The sequence below is a fragment of the Macaca nemestrina genome, chromosome 4, assembly GCF_043159975.1.
Source record: "Macaca nemestrina isolate mMacNem1 chromosome 4, mMacNem.hap1, whole genome shotgun sequence".
NCBI classification, from domain to species: domain Eukaryota; kingdom Metazoa; phylum Chordata; class Mammalia; order Primates; family Cercopithecidae; genus Macaca; species Macaca nemestrina.
The window spans coordinates 125,820,819-125,838,135 of record NC_092128.1 but is presented as its reverse complement, the minus strand read 5'-3'; the positions used below and the strand labels follow the sequence as shown (position 1 = coordinate 125,838,135).

Below are 17,317 nucleotides of genomic sequence, written 5' to 3'. Positions count from 1 at the left end.
AGACTAGGCAGAGACACAGAGGGGGCCAAGGTGCACAGGGCTCTGTCAACCTGGCGGAGGAGTGCAGGCTCCATCTACAGTCGATGGGAAGCCGCTGGAGGGTCTGGCAGGATGATTACAGACGATCTGCACATTAGCTCAGTTCTGCTTGCAACATCCTTAGGAGGTGGGTAGTATTTTTTTTCTATCTGTACAAATGAGGAAACTGAGGCTAGAAGAAGAGACACATTCAAACTCATGAAGCCAATAAATGGCACAGGTGGTAATTCTCATCAGGTAGTGACTCCAGGACACATATTCTTCAGAAGCCATTGACATTTGTGCTCCCCATTCTATAGACAGGGACACTGTGGCCCAGAGAAGCCACAGACAAAGCTGTGTCAGAAGAAAAAGAGGAAGCTACAGAGTTGGGAGAAACAGATTAAAAGAAGGAACAGGAGTTGTACTTCTGGACTCTGTGCACACTCAGGGTTGTTCGGAAGCAGTTCCAACAGAGCCACCCTCACCTTGCAAGCTCGGTAGAGGTACTTCTTATCCTGCGTGAGACGGTAAAGGGACAGGAAGGAGTAGCCGTTGCCAGCAGTCCCATGGCAGATCCCGTAGCCCTTCCGCAGCAAACCTCGCTGCCAAATCACATCGCTACACTCCATGGCCTCTTTCAAGTACTTCTCCTCCTTAAAGACCTTGGCAAATTAAAAACAAAGCAGTGTTAAAAAGACAGTTTCAATGACGAGCTGGCAAAATACTTTCCCTTTCTGGTTAGGACATGGCATGATATTAGGAAAACTGAAATGGTACTGGGGGTGAAAAACAGACAAACAAACAAACAAAAAACAGCAGCAACATCGTACATAGAATCTCACAATCTCAATTCATTAGCCCAGTGGTCTCCAACCTTTCTGGCACCAGGAACTGGTTTTGTGGAACCATTTTTCCACAGCCAGGAAGGGGAGGTGGGGATGGTTTTGGGATGAAACTGTTCCACCTCAGATCATCAGGCATTAGTTAGATTCTCATAAGGAGCACGCAACCTAGATCCCTCGCATAAGCAGTTCACGATACGGTTCGCTCTCCCACGAGAATCTAACGTGGCCGCTGATCTGACAGGTGGCAGAGCTCAGACAGTAATGTGAGTGATAGGCAGCGACTACAAACACAGTTGAAGCTTCGCTTGCTCGCTGCCGCTCACCTCCTGCCGGGCAGCCCGGTCCCTAACAGGCCACAGACCAGTACCAATTCACAGCCTGGGGGCTGGGCTGGGGACCCCCGCATCAGCCTATTCCCCTTGTCCTCCTTCTGTTTTACAGTTTTACTAAAATAATTCTAAAATTTAGTCTTTAAAATTAAAATTAAAGCTGCCATATCTTTTTGGTAAGATGTTTTTCTTGTTTCTTGGCACGTACATCCCATAGCTCTAAAATTTCTGCTCTTGTAGAAGGCAATCGAGAGAGTGAGGCCCTGTTAGCAGGGCAAGAATGTCCAACACACTGGTCAGTACACCTCAACAGGACCTGAGGACCCTGCCCCACCAGGCTGGCAAGATCCATCTTCACCCATCCCAAGGAAGCTGGCACACAGCTTTCTGGGGTCCAGGAGCAAGCATCACCTCCCTGAGTTGTTTATATGGTCAGCTGCAGAGACAGGCAGGCTCAGTGAAGGCAAGAGACGGCAAGAAGCAGCTGTGGGTTTTCACCTCCTGAGATTCCCTTGTACATTTTCTTCTTTCTCCTCACATGCCATATACTGTTTTCCTGATCCTTTCCTCAGAATCTGTTCTTAGTTATGTCTACCTGCTAACTCATCCCATTCCAGTGCAAATGGGTTTTGGACAATGGATCAGAGGCACAAAGGTCATCACTACTTGGGTGGCAGGTCAGGTCCCTCTACTTGTGACTGATTAGCTGGGCACTCAGTCGAGAAGGGCTCTGAGGTCGCAGGAAAAAGGCGGAGGTGGGGGGACTGGGCACGAACTGCGACCAGTGTCTACAGAGGGCAGAGTGGGAAACAAAGGCACAGCAAATCACCAGGGAGATTAAATGTTCCCAAAGTTAGGCTGTTAGGGAATCAGAAGCAGGACCCCCTCTATCAGTCACAAAGGCAGCTAAGATGTGGGCTCCGGGGTCAGACAGCCTGACCTGAGTCCCTACTGTCACCCTTTAACTGTGTGACCTTGGCTAAGTCACTGAAAAGTCTATGTCTTAGTTTTCTCAACTATAAAAGGATGACCGTCCTTCACCTCAGTGGCTTGCTATGAAGATTAAGATGTGATCACATCCTTGGAGCTTCTGGAACAGTGCCTGGCACATGGGAAGTGCTAGCTATTTCTTGGCTATGATTAACCATTACTCTTTCTATGGTATCGTGCCAGCACACATACTTCATCCTGTCACTTGCATCTTAAGCCTCTGAAAATGAACTGTAAAGGAAAACATGTTTTCCCATCCTAAGGAAATATTTGGTCAAAGCTAATGGGTGAGAAGATATTGTTTGAGAGGTTGTGTCCTGAAATCACACAGAGTGAGGACAGCCCTAAATTAGTGAGCCAGAGCTGCCCCTGCTGGTGGGAACCCGGGTGACTGAGGGTCCACATGGAAACCGAACAGGGTTCCTTCATGCCGTCCCTGTGCCTGCGAGGCTGAGGCTGCTAGAGTCATGCCCACAATGCAGCCTGCACTGCTGCTTCTCAGCACCAGCAGCCTACCATGTCTGCTCCTGCCACCACATACACTCATGCTCTAAGCAAACAGCTACTTCTAACAGCGAGACATCCGAGAATTCAGAACTACAGAAAAGAGCTCCTGGACTAAATCACAGATTCATCTTCTCCACATTGTATTACAGCAATCATACATGGGCTACAAAATCCATGTACTTATCCACATTACCTCCCCCAAATGGTAAGTTTCCCTGGGCAGTACAGGACAGAAAGTGCAGAAAGACAGCACAATGCGAAGGAAAACCCGAGGGCTCTGGAGTCAGTCAGACACAGGGCTAGAGTCCCTGTTCCACCACGGCAGGCTGTGACTTCAGGTCAGCTGCCGCACCCGACCTGGGCCTGTGCGCCCATGCTACAAAACGGATGGATCCCAAGGTGACTCAAACATCAGAAATAGAGACAAGGGTTTTAGGCAGTTATTAGAAATATCTTCAAAGATGAAAAGGGGACTATAATCATCATTAGTGAACCCTCAGAAGAGAAAGGCAGAATAAGACAGAAACAAAGGGATATTCTGGACCTAGAAAAACATCAATAGCTAAAATTACAAAACTCGCTGGGTGGGTTTACGAGCAGGCTGGACATAACAGAAGAAATCATTAGTGAATACAAAACCAGGGAAATAGCAATCATCTAATCCTAATTACAGAGAAGAACAAGAAATCTAGAAAACAAAAGCCTCAGGAACCTGCAGGAAAAGAGAAGCCAGTCACCCAGTGTACTAAAAGATACACGTTTACAAGTTCAAGTTCAAAGGATCTTAAGCACGATAAATACAAATACATCTAGGCATGTGACAGTTAAACTACTAAAAACCAAAAATTAAGAGGAAACCGTGAAAGCCTCTAGAGAAAAAGCACACGTTCTATACAAGAGAACAGTGCAGAGAATGACTTGGAAACAACAGAGGTGGATGATGACGGAACAATGCCTTTAAAGCACCAAAAAGAAAAAAAGTCAACCTAGAATTCCCCATCCAGCAAAAATGTATTTAAGAATAAAGGTGAAATAAAAACAAATTTAAGACAAATGAAAATCAATTTGTTGTCACCAAACCTATGCTAAGTAAAATTCTACAGGATGAAAGAAATAATACTGGATAGAAATCAGGATCTTCAGGAAGAAACAAAGACCACTAAAAATGGGCACTACATAAATAAATAACAAAACTATCTTTTTTGCTTGTATCAATTAAGATAAAATATGCAGGGCTATTTAAAGCAAAATTTCTGGCCAGCCATGGTAGTTCACACCTGTAATCCCAGCACTTTAGGAGGCTGAAACAGAAGGATCACTTCAGCCCAGGAGTTCGAGACTAGCCTGGGCAACACAGTGAGGACCCTGTCTCTTCAAAAAGAATTTTTTAAATTAAAAATAAAGCAAAAATTCTAACATTATATCAGTGGTTTACAACATTCGTAGATTTTATAAATATGGCAGATAGAGTGCAAAGCTCTGGAGTAAGCAGAACCACCTGCCTATGAGTTTCTTACAGTTTATGTGAAGTGGCTCAGTGTTAACTCTAAGGAGGTTATGAAAAGCTAAGGACATATATTGCAACCCCTGTAGCACTAGTAGAAAAAATATGCAAATAGATACAGTTAAAGAGTTAACAGAGCCCCAGGCACGGTGGCGCTCACACCTGTAATCTCAGCACTTAGGAAGGCCGAGGTGGGCGGATTACCTGAGGTCAGGAGTTTGAGACCAGCCTGGCCAACACGGTAAAATCTCGTCCCTACCAAAAATACAAAAATTAGCCAGCTGGGCATGGTGGCACGTGCCTGTAGTCCCAGCTACTCAGGAGGCTGAGGCAGGAGAATCGCTTGAACCTGGGAGGTGGAGGTTGTGGTGAGCTGAGATCTCACCACTGCACTCCAGCCTGGGTGACAAAGTGAGACTCCATCTCAAAAAAAAAAAAAAAAAAAAGTCAACAGAAAAATTAAAACAGAATCCTAAAAAATTTCCAACTAATCTCTCTACCTCCCTAAAAAAAAAAAAAAAAAAGAAAAAAGAAAAAAAGAAAAAAGCAGGAAAGAAAAAACAGAGGGAGGAAAAACACAAAATGTCATTAAAAAAAATTTTAAATGGCAGAGCTGAATCCAACCGCATCAATAATTATATTAAATATATATGAACTAATACCAATTAAAACACTGAGATTATTAGACTAGCTATAACACAAGTCCCATACAGGCTGAAAGCAAAAAGATGTGTCATGCAAACAGTAATTATAAAATGCTGGAGCAGCTGCATTAATATCAGACAAAGTAGATTTCAAGACAAAGAATATTACCAGAGATAAAAGGAACACTCCATGATGATAAAAGAGTCAATTCATTAGGAAAACATAACCATCATAAACATGTATTAGGACAGAGCCTCAAAATGCATGAAGCAAACAGTAAAAAAATTAAAGAGAAGAAAATAAACAGTTGGGAGACTGTAAAACTCCTCCTCCCATGACTAAGTAAACAAACAGCTGAAACAAATATGTAAGACAAATCCGTGAGGGTCAGCACACTGCAAGCCCACACAGTCTGATCTGTAAATTAAGTTCCCTGGAGTGTGGTCATGATGGTTCATTCACACACTGGCTGTGGCTGCTTTTGTGTTACAATGATAGAACTGAGTGGTTGCAGAGATTGCATGGACCGCAAGCCTAAAATATTTACTGTCCGGGTCATTACAGGAAGTTCGCTGACCTCTGTAAAATTGAAGATCTGAACGATACATCCAACCACTGGCCTAACTGACATTTCTAGCACGCTATGCCTGACAACTAGAGAATACACATTCCATGCAAATGCACGTGGGACATTCATCAAGACAGACTAAATACTGAGCCATAAAATACATCTAAGTAAATTTTAAAACGTTAAATCGTATATAATATGTTTTGTAACAATGGAATTAAATCAGAAATCAATGAAAATATCTATACAATTCTCAAATATCTGAAAAATACACAACCCACTCCTAAATAACCCATGAATCAAAAGAGAAATCATAAGGGTAATTAGGGACTATCTAAAACTAAATGAATATGAAAACAAGACATAAAATATTTGGGAATGGAGCTAAAATAGTGCTTAGAGGAAAATGTAAAGCTTTAAATGCTTGTATTAGAAAAAAAGAAAGGTACAAGACCTAAGATTCCACTTTAAAAAGTTAGAAAACGGCAAAGTAAATCTAAAGTCCATAGAAATAAATTTTATTTATTTTTATTTTTTATGTTTTTTAAGACAGGGTCTTACTCTGTCGCCTAGGCTAGAGTGCAGTGGCACCACCATGGCCAGATAATTTTGGATTTTTTGTAGAGATGAGGTCTATGTTGCCCAGGTTGGTCTTGAACTTGTGGCCTCAAGCTATCCTTCACCTTGGCCTCCAAAATTGCTGGAATTGAGGGGCGGAGCAAGATGGCCGAATAGGAACAGTTCCAGTCTCCAACTCCCGGCGTGAGCGACACAGAAGACAGTATTTCAACTGAGATACTGGGTTTATCTCACTAGGGAGTGCCTGACAATCAGTGCTGGTCAGCTTCTGCAGCCCGACCAGCGAAAGCTGAAGCAGGGGGAGGCATCGCCTCACCTGGGAAGCGCAAGGGGGAAGGGAATTCCTTTTCCTAGCCAGGGAACTGAGACACACAACACCTGGAAAATCGGGTAACTCCCACCCCAATACTGCGCTCTACCAAGGATCTTAGCAAACGGGCACACCAGGAGACCATATCCCACACCTGGCCGGAAGGGTCCCACGCCCAGGGAGCCTCCCACATTGCTAGCACAGCAGTCTGCCATCTGGCGGCAAGGCAGCAGCGAGGCTGGGGGCTTAAGTAGATAAACAAAGCAGCTGGGAAGCTCGAACTGGGTGGAGCTCACAGCAGCTCAAGGAGTCCTGCCTGTCTCTGTAGACTCCACCTCTGGGGACAGGGCACAGCTAAACAACAACAACAACAACAACAAAAAGCAGCTTGCAGACGCAAATGACTCTGTCTGACAGCTTTGAAGTGAGCATTGGATCTCCCAACATGGAGGTTGAGATCTGAGAAGGGACAGACTACCTGCTCAAGTGGGTCCCTGACCCCTGAGCAGCCTAACTGGGAGACATCCCCCACTAGGGGCAGACCGACACCCCACACCTCACACGGTGGAGTACACCCCTGAGAGGAAGCTTCCATAGCAAGAATCAGACAGGTACACTCGCTGTTCAGCAATATTGTATCTTCTGCAGCCTCTGCTGCTGACACCCAGGCAAACAGGGTCTGGAGTGGACCTCAAGCAATCTTCAACAGACCTACAGCTGAGGGTCCTGACTGTTAGAAGGAAAACAAACAAACAGGAAGGACACCCACACCAAAACCCCATCAGTACGTCACCATCATCAAAGACCAGAGGCAGATAAAACCACAAAGATGGGGAAAAAGCAGGGCAGAAAAGCTGGAAATTCAAAAAATAAGAGCGCATCACCCCCTGCAAAGGAACGCAGCTCATCGCCAGCAACAGATCAAAGCTGGACGGAGAATGACTTTGACGAGATGAGAGAAGAAGGCTCCAGTCCATCAAACTTCTCAGAGCTAAAGGAGGAACTACATAACCAGCGCAAAGAAACTAAAAATTTTGAAAAAAAAGTGGAAGAATTGATAACTAGAATAATTAATGCAGAGAAGGCCAAAATTGCTGGAATTACAGGAGTGAGCCACTGGGCCCAGACCCATAGAAGGAAGTTTTAAAAAGAAAAGAAAAAAGCCGGGCGCGGTGGCTCAAGCCTGTAATCCCAGCACTTTGGGAGGCCGAGACGGGCGGATCACTAGGTCAGGAGATCGAGACCATCCTGGTTAACACGGTGAAACCCCGTCTCTACTAAAAAATACAAAAAATTAGCCGGGCGCGGTGGTGGGCGCCTGTAGTCCCAGCTACTCGGGAGGCTGAGGCAGGAGAATGGCGTGAACCCGGGAGGCGGAGCTTGCAGTGAGCTGAGATCCGGCCACTGCACTCCAGCCCGGGCGACAGAGCGAGACTCTGTCTTAAAAAAAAAAAAAAAAAAAAAAGAAAAGAAAAATCAATGAAATAGGAAATAAAGCTAAAATTTATAAGTTTATTTCTTTAAAAGATCAATAAAACTTTGAGAAAGCTGCTATCTAGACTGAGGAAAGAGAGAGAAAACATAAATTACTAATATCAAGAATAAATGGGAGGCCAGCGTGGTGGCTCACGCCTGTAATCCCAGCACTGTGGGAGGCCGAAGCAGGTGGATCACCTCAGGTCAGGAGTTGCAGACCAGCCTGGCCTACATGGTGAAACCCTGTCTCTACCAAAAACACAAAAATTAGTCAGGCGTGGTAGCTCGTGTCTAGAATCACAACTACATGGAAGGCTGCAGCAGGAGAATTGCTTGAACCCAGGAGGCGGAGGTTTCAGGGAGCCAAGATCATGCCACTGCACTCCAGCCTGGCAGGAATGGCGAGATTCTATCTCAAAAAAAAAAAAAAAAAAAAAAAAGGAAAAGAATAAAAGACTTCGGACAGTATTAAACATTAAAAAAATGAGATATGAATAACATGCCAATACATTTGACAACTTAGATAAAATGAGAAAACATATTGAAAAACACAGTTTACAAAGTTGATGCAAAATGATTCTATTAATGAAATTGAATTCATAATAAAAAATTTTCCCACACACATTTAAGCAAGTAATAACACCAATTGTACACAAAATCTTTCTGAAAATAAGAGAAAACACTTTCCCCTCATGTATGTGACCAGCATAATCCTGATACCCTGTTCCTAATAAAAACAAAGATTTTACAGAAAAAGAAAATATGCACTAATAGAGACATAAAAATCTTTAAATATTAGCAAATCAAATCTAGGAATATTAATAAAAAGAAAAGGATAAAAATCATGTCCAAGTGAGGTTTATACTAGGAATGCAAGGTTGACTCAACTTTTAAAAACCAATCAATGTAAAATCACCATATTAATAAAACAAAAGAGGAAAACCATAGGAGCATTTGAATAAATCTAGGGAAAAAAATGACAAAATTCAACACCCCTTCATGATACCCAGTAATAAAAGGAAACTTCTTCAATCTGATAAAAGGCATCTAAGAAAAACAGTTAAAAGTATACTTGATAGGGAAATATTTAATTTTTTTTCTATGACTGTGAATAAAGCAAAGATGTCCACTCTGACCACTTCTATTCAATATTCTACTATAGATCCTAACCAATGTAATAAGAGCGGTAAAGGAAATACAAGGCACAGAGGTTGAAAAGGATGAAAACTCACAGATACAATATGTGTACACAGAAAATCCCAAGTAAGCTATAAAAAAGCTACTAGAACTGATACATGAATTTAGCACAGAATATAAAGTCAATATACAAAAAGCAGCTGTGGCCAGTTACAGTGGCTTAAGCCTATAATCCCAGCACTTTGGGAGACTGAGGTGGGCAGATCCCTTGCTTGAGCTTGGGAGTTTGAGACCAGCCTGGGCAATATGATGAAATCCCATCTCTACAAAAAATACAAAAATTAGCCAGGCATGGTGGTGCATGACTGTAGTCCCAGGTCCAACAGGCTCCATTTTTAGAAGCTGACCAATGGACTCTAAAACTTATATGAAAATACAAAGGACCTGGAACATTCAAAGTGATTCTGAAAAAGAATAAAGTTAGAGGTCTTAAGTTACCTGATCTCAAAACTTACAATAAATGCAGAATAAGAAAAATAACATGGTAATATCATGTAGGTAAACAGGCCAAAGTAACTGAATACAGTCCAGAAACAGACCCAGGCTTATTAGGTCATTTGATTTTTGACAGAGGAACCAAAATCAATCAAACAGGAAAAATAAATGTCTTTTCCACAAAAGGTATGGGAACAATCAGATATCCCTATGATTAAAAGAAAAAACCACCTCGTTTGTTACCTCATGTAATATCCAAAACTTAATTTGAGATAGATGACAGGCCTAAAGGTAAAATCTAAAACAATAAAGATTAAAGGAGAGTATTATCTATATAACCTGAGGGTAGGTAAGGTTCCTTAGACAAAACACAGAAAGTAATTATCATAAAAGAAAACACTGAAAAATAGAATTCATCAAAATTTAAAACTCTATTAATCAAAAGATACCATAAAGAATATGATTAGGCAAACTACAGACAGGGAGAAATTATTTGTAAGATATATATCTGACAGAGGGGACTTTAACCAGAACATATACAGAATTCTTACAAAAATAGCAAAAAGACAAAAATAAAACAAAACAATGTAGGTAAAACACATGAAGAGACAAGCTGGGCACAGTGGCTCACACCTATAATTCCAGCACTTTGGGAGGCCAAGGCAGGAAGATTGCTTGAGTCCAGGAGTTCAAAACCAGCCCGGGCAACAAAGCAAGACTCCTACAAAACATAAAAAGATTTAGCCAGGTGTGGTGGCACGTGCCTGTAGTCCCAGCTACTTGGGAGGCTGAAGTGGGAGGATCACCTGAGCCCCAAAGGTCGAGGCTGCAGTGAGCCAAGATGCACGACTGCACTCCAGCCTGGGTGACAGTGTAAGGCCCTGTCTCAAAAAATAATAATAATAATAAGAAGAAGATATGAAGAGACACTCAACAAAAGAAGATACACAATTGACCCACGAGCACATGCAAAAATTAATCAACCCTGGTCAATCAGGAAGATACAAATAAACCACAATGAAAACCTACCAAAATAATTAAAATTAAAAAGACTTTCAACGCCAAGTGCTGGCAGATGCAGAACAACCAGAACTTGTGGGGAAAGTCTGGCAATTTCTAAAGCTAAACATACACCTACCCTCCGATCCAGTGATTCTACTCCTAGATATTAACCCAGAAGAAATGAAGACATGTGTCTCCAGACAGACCTGTGCAAGAATGTTCATAGTAGCTTGTTCCTAACAGCCAAAACCTGGAAACTAATGAAAAACAATGATAAACTGGCCAGACGCAGTGGCTCATACCTGTAATCCCAGAAGTTTGGGAGGCCAAGGCAGGCAGATCACCTAAGGTCAGGAGTTCAAGACTAGCCTGGGCAACATGGTGAAACCCTGTCTCTACTAAAAGTACAAAAAATTAGCCAGGCATGGTGACGTGTACCTCTAATCCCAGCTACTCGGGAGGCTAATGCACGAGAACCGCTTGAACCCAGAAGGCAAAGGTTGCAGTGAGCCAAGATTGCGCCACTGCACTCCAACCTGGGGAAAGAGTGAGACTGTGTCTCAAATAAAAAAAAAAAGAAAGAAAAACAATGATAAACTATGGTACATTTATTTAAGTGATGCTTAAAATTAGGAAGGTATCAGAATCTTGAGTAAGGGGGAAAAAAGTATAGTTCAGAAAAATATTTTCAAGTAATTCTGATACCCGTTGAAAAACTTTCCATGTTTCAAATAAGCACCTTGCAAACAAGCTTCAAGAACAGAATTTGTATGAAAGCATTTTCTGACATATATACAATAGTTGGTCACCAGGGGGCACTCTCAATGCAGTTCTATCTGGGGCTTCCCAGGGCAGGCGTGTGGGCGTAAACAGTGATGCTGTGGCTGCTGCCAAATTCAGTTCAGCATCTAAGGACTGCACTGGTGTCACTCTGGTGGGGGTGTTACATGCTTTTTTTGGACATCACATTTATCTTTCCAAATACAATCTCATTTAACAAATGTATTTGTTTACAGTGGCTAAACCCACACAAATTGCTAATGCCCTAGGGCTCAAAACGTGAACAGAAGGAAGAATTTGCCACCGTTACCCATGATTTTTTTGGTCAGATAATCAAGAGCTGGCTGTAACTACTCATCAAAATAGCTTCCAGTTGTAACTGGATGTACACAGATGTAATTTGTTAGAAAATCATTCACAATTAATACAATTCCTAATACAATGTAGAATATTGTTAAAATCTTGCCCTTTTCTTTTTTTTTTTTTTGAGGCAGGGTCTTGCTGTGTCACCCAGGCTGGAGTGCAGTGGCATGATCATAGCTCACTGCAACCTCTGCCTCCCAGGCTCAAACCATCCTTCCACCTCAGCCTCCCAGGTACCTGGGACCACAGGTACGTGCCACCGCACACAGGTAAGTTTTGTATTTTTTTTTTTTAAGTAGGGACATGGTTTCGCCATGTTGCCCAGGCTGGTCTCCAACTCCTGGGCTCAAGCAACCCTCCCGCCTTGGCCTCCCAAAGTGCTGGGATGGCAGGTGTGAGTCATGGCGCCTGGCCAAACTTTTACATTTTAAGGCCATCTAAAATACCATATAACTTTAAATTAACAAGTAATACACGTTCCTACATAGAAGAGTATACCCTACTAAATACTAACACATGATGAGCATCTACCGGGAGGGAAAACAAATTTTGTGAGTCTGGACTGAACTTACAGTTTTCTTTGTAAAGGATAATTAATAATATTTTTTCAAGTACTTGAACACTTTACACCTTCATCAGCACACCTGAACAACTCAGGACTTCATATGCCAGGAGAAGAAAATATTAGCACTTGTTATTACAAAAAACTTGAACATTTCCTACCTAATTTTAAGAGACAGCTTTAATAAATGGAGGCTCTCTCAATGTAACTGTAACTTGAGAGAAAACAGTGTGGAGCTGTGCTTCCCTAGCTTTGCCTCCCCCACCGCACCCACCCTGCCTTGGTCAAACACAAACCCCACCCTCCACTCAGGGATGCAAACAGATGTGCGGACTCCGCAGCACATGGTCTGTTTCCCCGCTGGCAGAGACCTTCAGTCTACACTTATTTTCTGTAGTTTATACTATGAAGAGGATATACTTTTACCCCCAATTGTAAGACCATATTACACATGCTTTTTCCTTTTTAAATTTGTCGTTGATATATAATAATTGTACATATTTATGGGTGCATGTGGTATACATGCACATAATGTGTAATGATCAAGTCAGGGTATTCAGGATGTCCATTAGCTTGAGCATTTATCATTTATTTATCCTGGGAACATTTCAAATCTTCTCTTCTAGCTATTTTGAAATATAAAATATATATGCTTTTTCAAATTACCACTGATGCCTTCCTACCCCCAGAAGATTCTGATATTCCTCCTTGTTCCTCATGTTCAAGAATCTTAATGTAGAGGACACAATTACATTTTAAAGACTAAGTATGGGATCTTGACATCTTTGGCTCTATGCTTTCTGGAGGAGAGAAATTTGTTTCGGAACCAACAGGGCAAGGCAAGGTGTTTGAATGGTATTTTGTGCAGAAGCCCTGCCAGGAGGAGCTGGCCGCAGCCACCTGCAGCCTGTCAGTGGCAGAGCCGTGCTGGCTTGCTCCCAAGTGGCCAGCAGTGGTGAAAACAGATGGTGGCCACTGTCAGCAGAACTCATGAAAATGAAACGGCCCAGGAGGAAGGGTCCTCACAGGATAGCCTGGTTCCTGGCACCTGCTTGCTCTCCACAGGGCTCTGTTGAAACAGACTGGAAAGGTACACCCGGCAGCAGAGATCAGCCACCAAGAACAACCAGCTGTGTCGGCTGAGCCTCTTTCACGTGAAGGGAAAAGGAGTTTGACAAAAAGGAGCCTCCACGTTTTAGCAGTTATACATCTGTTTTAAGTATCAGAGGGCCCCTGTCTGTACAGTCAATATTGTGCTCACACCTTATTGTTGGACATATTACAGATGTTTCTCTATGACACTGAAGTTACAACTGCTCCAAAACTCTAAAAAAGGGAGGCAGTGATTTGAACAGAATTATGTTTTAATGTAAAAGTGAGGGTACTGTTAGGAAGATACATGTTATTTTCAAAAAATACATTTCATCGTGTTTCACTCTGACCAAACGTCATAACTTTCTGAGTTGTTGTCTTGAATGCTCATATCTTATATATGATTTGAATATTTTTGGTGTTGTTGTAGGAGGACTAAAAATTTCTGACAAATTAGCCTAAATCATGAGAGATAATTCCCCATAATTTTTCTGAGTAATTTATTATGGTGGCCGTAAAGAAAAAATAAAATTGACTCAGGTATCAGTTCTTATTATTTCCAGGTAGAGATATGAGTTCTGCTCCATTAATTCCATCTATGTATCCTAAACAAAGAGAACTGGCCAAAATACTGTGTTGAACAGAGCAATCATTGTGTTACAGTTGTATACTCTGATGTATGAGCAACAATCTCCAACATCAATTATTACAAATACAGATGTATTAAATAAAAATAAAATTACAAAAGAAGCATCACTGGTTTTTAACTTATATGATAAATCTTAGTCCAGGAAGAAATCAATAGCGTTCTTAATATTATGCCCAAACATATTTAAAGCCTATTAGAATTAATCAGTGAAGGTTCAGCCTATTTTCCTATAGTATCCCAGATGTATACAAATTTGAGTACCACCTATGTCTTGAGAATAATATAACAATTTTAAACTCAAAAGCTCTTAGACAATCATTATTATTATTAATAATCCAGCAATAAAGGCTTATTCAAGCAAGAAAATGAAATGATGTGAAAATGAACAAAAAAGCACTTTGGTTATAATCCTATCCACTACTTTACTGGATACCCATACTCATTAGAACGAAAATCATCTCATCACTGCTCTGTCATCTACGTTTTCTTTTACACATGAATAGAAACCCTGTTAACACACACAATCACATACGTACACACAGACTTGTAGCACTAATGGCAGTGGTGATGAGTGGTAAAATACAAAGACTTTATTTTGTAAAAACATTCATTCTAAAAGGTTTTTAGTGTACAGTCAAATGGCCTTACCAAAGCAAGACCAAAAACCTGACAGGGAAACCTGGCTCCCCACACAGGGGATGGCCGTGACAGTGGAAGCACTGACCTTGTACGCTTGCATAAGCATGTGGATGACCCCTGGGGCACCGTGGCACCAGTGAACCAGCCGGTCTGTTTCATTGCTTAACGATGATGGGTAATTCCCAGACCGGAATTTTTTGTGGCGCACGTAATCAATACTGGGTTTCACCATTTCTGTCAAAGTTTCTTGGTCCACTTTTGCTGCTGGCTTTAAACAAACAAAAATAAAACACAAATTATTTTTTCTGAAGTTATTTCTTTTACATTGTATCACGGCTAACAAAATAAAACATCAATTACATGGAAAATGAAAGAGCACATAAAATTAGAATTAATTCAACTATCTGGTTATTTAAGACTTAGGCAGAACTTGTTTCAAGTTTTTGAAATCTCAGTGTTATAATGTATTTTGTCTCCTCTTTGGTGGATGAGTAGTAAAGGAAATGATTAAATGGCAAGTGAACCTAGGAGTAGGTAGGTTTTGTTTTGTTGCTTTGCTTTGTTAAAATACGAATACTTGATATCCTTCCATGGGGCTCACACCTTCTAGAAAGCCAGGTACCCCCTTCTCCCAAATCTATATACTGGCTTTGTTACTCAGCCAAATTATTTAACCTCAGTCTCTTTATCTCTAAAATAGAATAATCATAGTACTCAACACCTAAGACGTTTGTAAGGAACAAAGGAGAAGAAAATGCATGCCTCACTCCTTCATCCAACAATTTGTGGTGATACTGGCTTTTACTAACTGAAGGCACTCATTAAATGTTACCTACTAGAATTCATTATTGAATTTGTGTTTAAGTTTCACTACAGGGACTAAGTATTTGGAAAACGTATTTGGAAAATATTTGCAAATTTTGAGGCATTGTTTTTTTAAAAGGACTTAAAACATTCAAATAGTCTCAAGTTACTGTACAGATTCCCACGAAGAAACCTGGTGAGAAGAGTCAGATGGCAAGGCTGAGCTAAGTGAGCGTCTTAGGGTGGCATGCCAGCCCACACGGCATCTTAGGGTGACATGTTAGTGTCACACAATGTCTTTAGGGTGACATGTTAATGCCACAAAATGACTTTAGGGTGACATGTTAATGCCACACAATGCCTTCAGACTGACATGTTAATATCACACAACGTCTCAGGGTGACATGTCACCACATGACATCCTTAGAATGACAGCGCCACACAACATCTTAGGGTGACATGTTAACACCTCACGTCTTTAGGGTGACATGTTAGCACCACATGACATCCTTAGAGTGACAAGTTAATGCCACACAATCTCTTTAGGGTGACACATTAGCGACACATGACATCTTTAGAGTGACGGGTTAGCACCACACAAACGTCTTAGGGTGACATATTAGCGCTACAGAACGTCTTAGGATGACATGTTAACACCACACAATATCTTTAAAGTGACATGTTAGCACCACATAAATCCGCATATTGGTGAAGTCTGAGATAGAGAACCTGTCTCTGGCCACTGATTTTTCATTTGGCTTTGGTGGCAAATGTCGGGGTGATGTAAAGTACTCTCAAAACTGAAATAAAATATTGCATTGCTTTAAATTCTCATCATTCCATAAGCACCAAAGTTTACAACATGACATCTTCTCCTACAGAATAAAAAACCTCATTTCTTCAACAAAAAGTTAATTTTATTAAAAATAAAGGAAAGATAATTTAAGGAATATCAATACTTCTAAATTTCATTGAAATAAAACTATATTTAGTAGAAAATCTTTAGGTGTTTTTCCTGATACACACTTAGAGACTGTATTAGCTTTTTAAAAACTATAGGTCATGAAGTTTATTTCCAAAAGGCTACATGATACTTTTAAAATTACTTTCGTACAGGTAATAAATACTGAACCACTTTAAAAAGTCAAAAAATATTGAGGAGCTTAATTCAAAGACCAACAGACCATGTCCTTCCTAGGACACAACTGAGTTCCTTTCTGTTGTGGTGGTTGTTAGCTGCTTATTCACATTACCACGGTATTTCTAAACAATCCATGCACGGCTGTGCCCTGAGTCACTGATTCTAGGCTTCCCCTTGTGGCAGATGAGGGACACTTTCCTTCCTCTAATCTTCCCAAGAGAATTTCACTCTGCTCACCATCCATAATCCTGTGTTCTTTACAGACTATGCTATGCAAATACTATTTGCTCCTGAAACAGTAAATATACTGAATTAGATATTCTTTTACACCTTTTAGTTTTTCTTGGAGTAACTTTCTAACATTTTATTTGCTTAGTTTTCTTTAAACCAGTACCTAAGCTCTTTCATACCCACCAACAGTTCCGTAAAAAGTCTCTCGGTAAGATTTTCCACATGGTCAAATCTACTATGACTTTGTTTTCCCTGGAGGCGACTCTCCATTATCAGCTGCTTTCCAGGTCTTCTGTGCCACTGCTGTCCTGGGACTTGCACCTGTCAACTTCCTGGGGATTCTGCTCCCTCTCTTGTTTGGGTAGCCCCTCTTCCCTGGATCTGATCCTCTTTCTTAGAGCACTCCCTTGTTGTGGTAGACACCACACTCTGGTAGCTTCCTGAGATGGAGTACAGGGGAACGGGATGTTTTAAACAGTCTTTGCTCTACTCCACATTTAATTGGTAACTTTCTGGGCAGAATGCAATGTTGGAAATCATTTTTACTCAAAACTTGGAAGTCACTTCCATTTATCTTTTAGCTTCAGTGAAACTGTTGCAAAGTCCAATGCCATTTTTGGACTTTGTACATAACCTTTTTCTCTCTAA

The 17,317-nt window shown here is 41.2% G+C and overlaps 1 protein-coding gene across 3 annotated transcripts in view; it reads right to left on the bottom strand.

Annotated features, from left to right (window-relative positions):
• Window positions 1-17,317, bottom strand: part of LOC105493059 (LanC like glutathione S-transferase 2) — a 70,062-nt gene that overhangs the window by 7,655 nt on the left and 45,090 nt on the right. For all 3 annotated transcript variants that reach the window (XM_011760491.3, XM_011760493.3, XM_011760492.3), the window contains exons 6-7: window positions 14,579-14,761; window positions 507-683 (exon numbers count right to left, since the gene is read on the bottom strand). In XM_011760491.3, coding sequence (XP_011758793.1) covers window positions 507-683; window positions 14,579-14,761 — 360 coding nt within the window. The remainder of the gene's footprint in view (window positions 1-506; window positions 684-14,578; window positions 14,762-17,317) is intronic.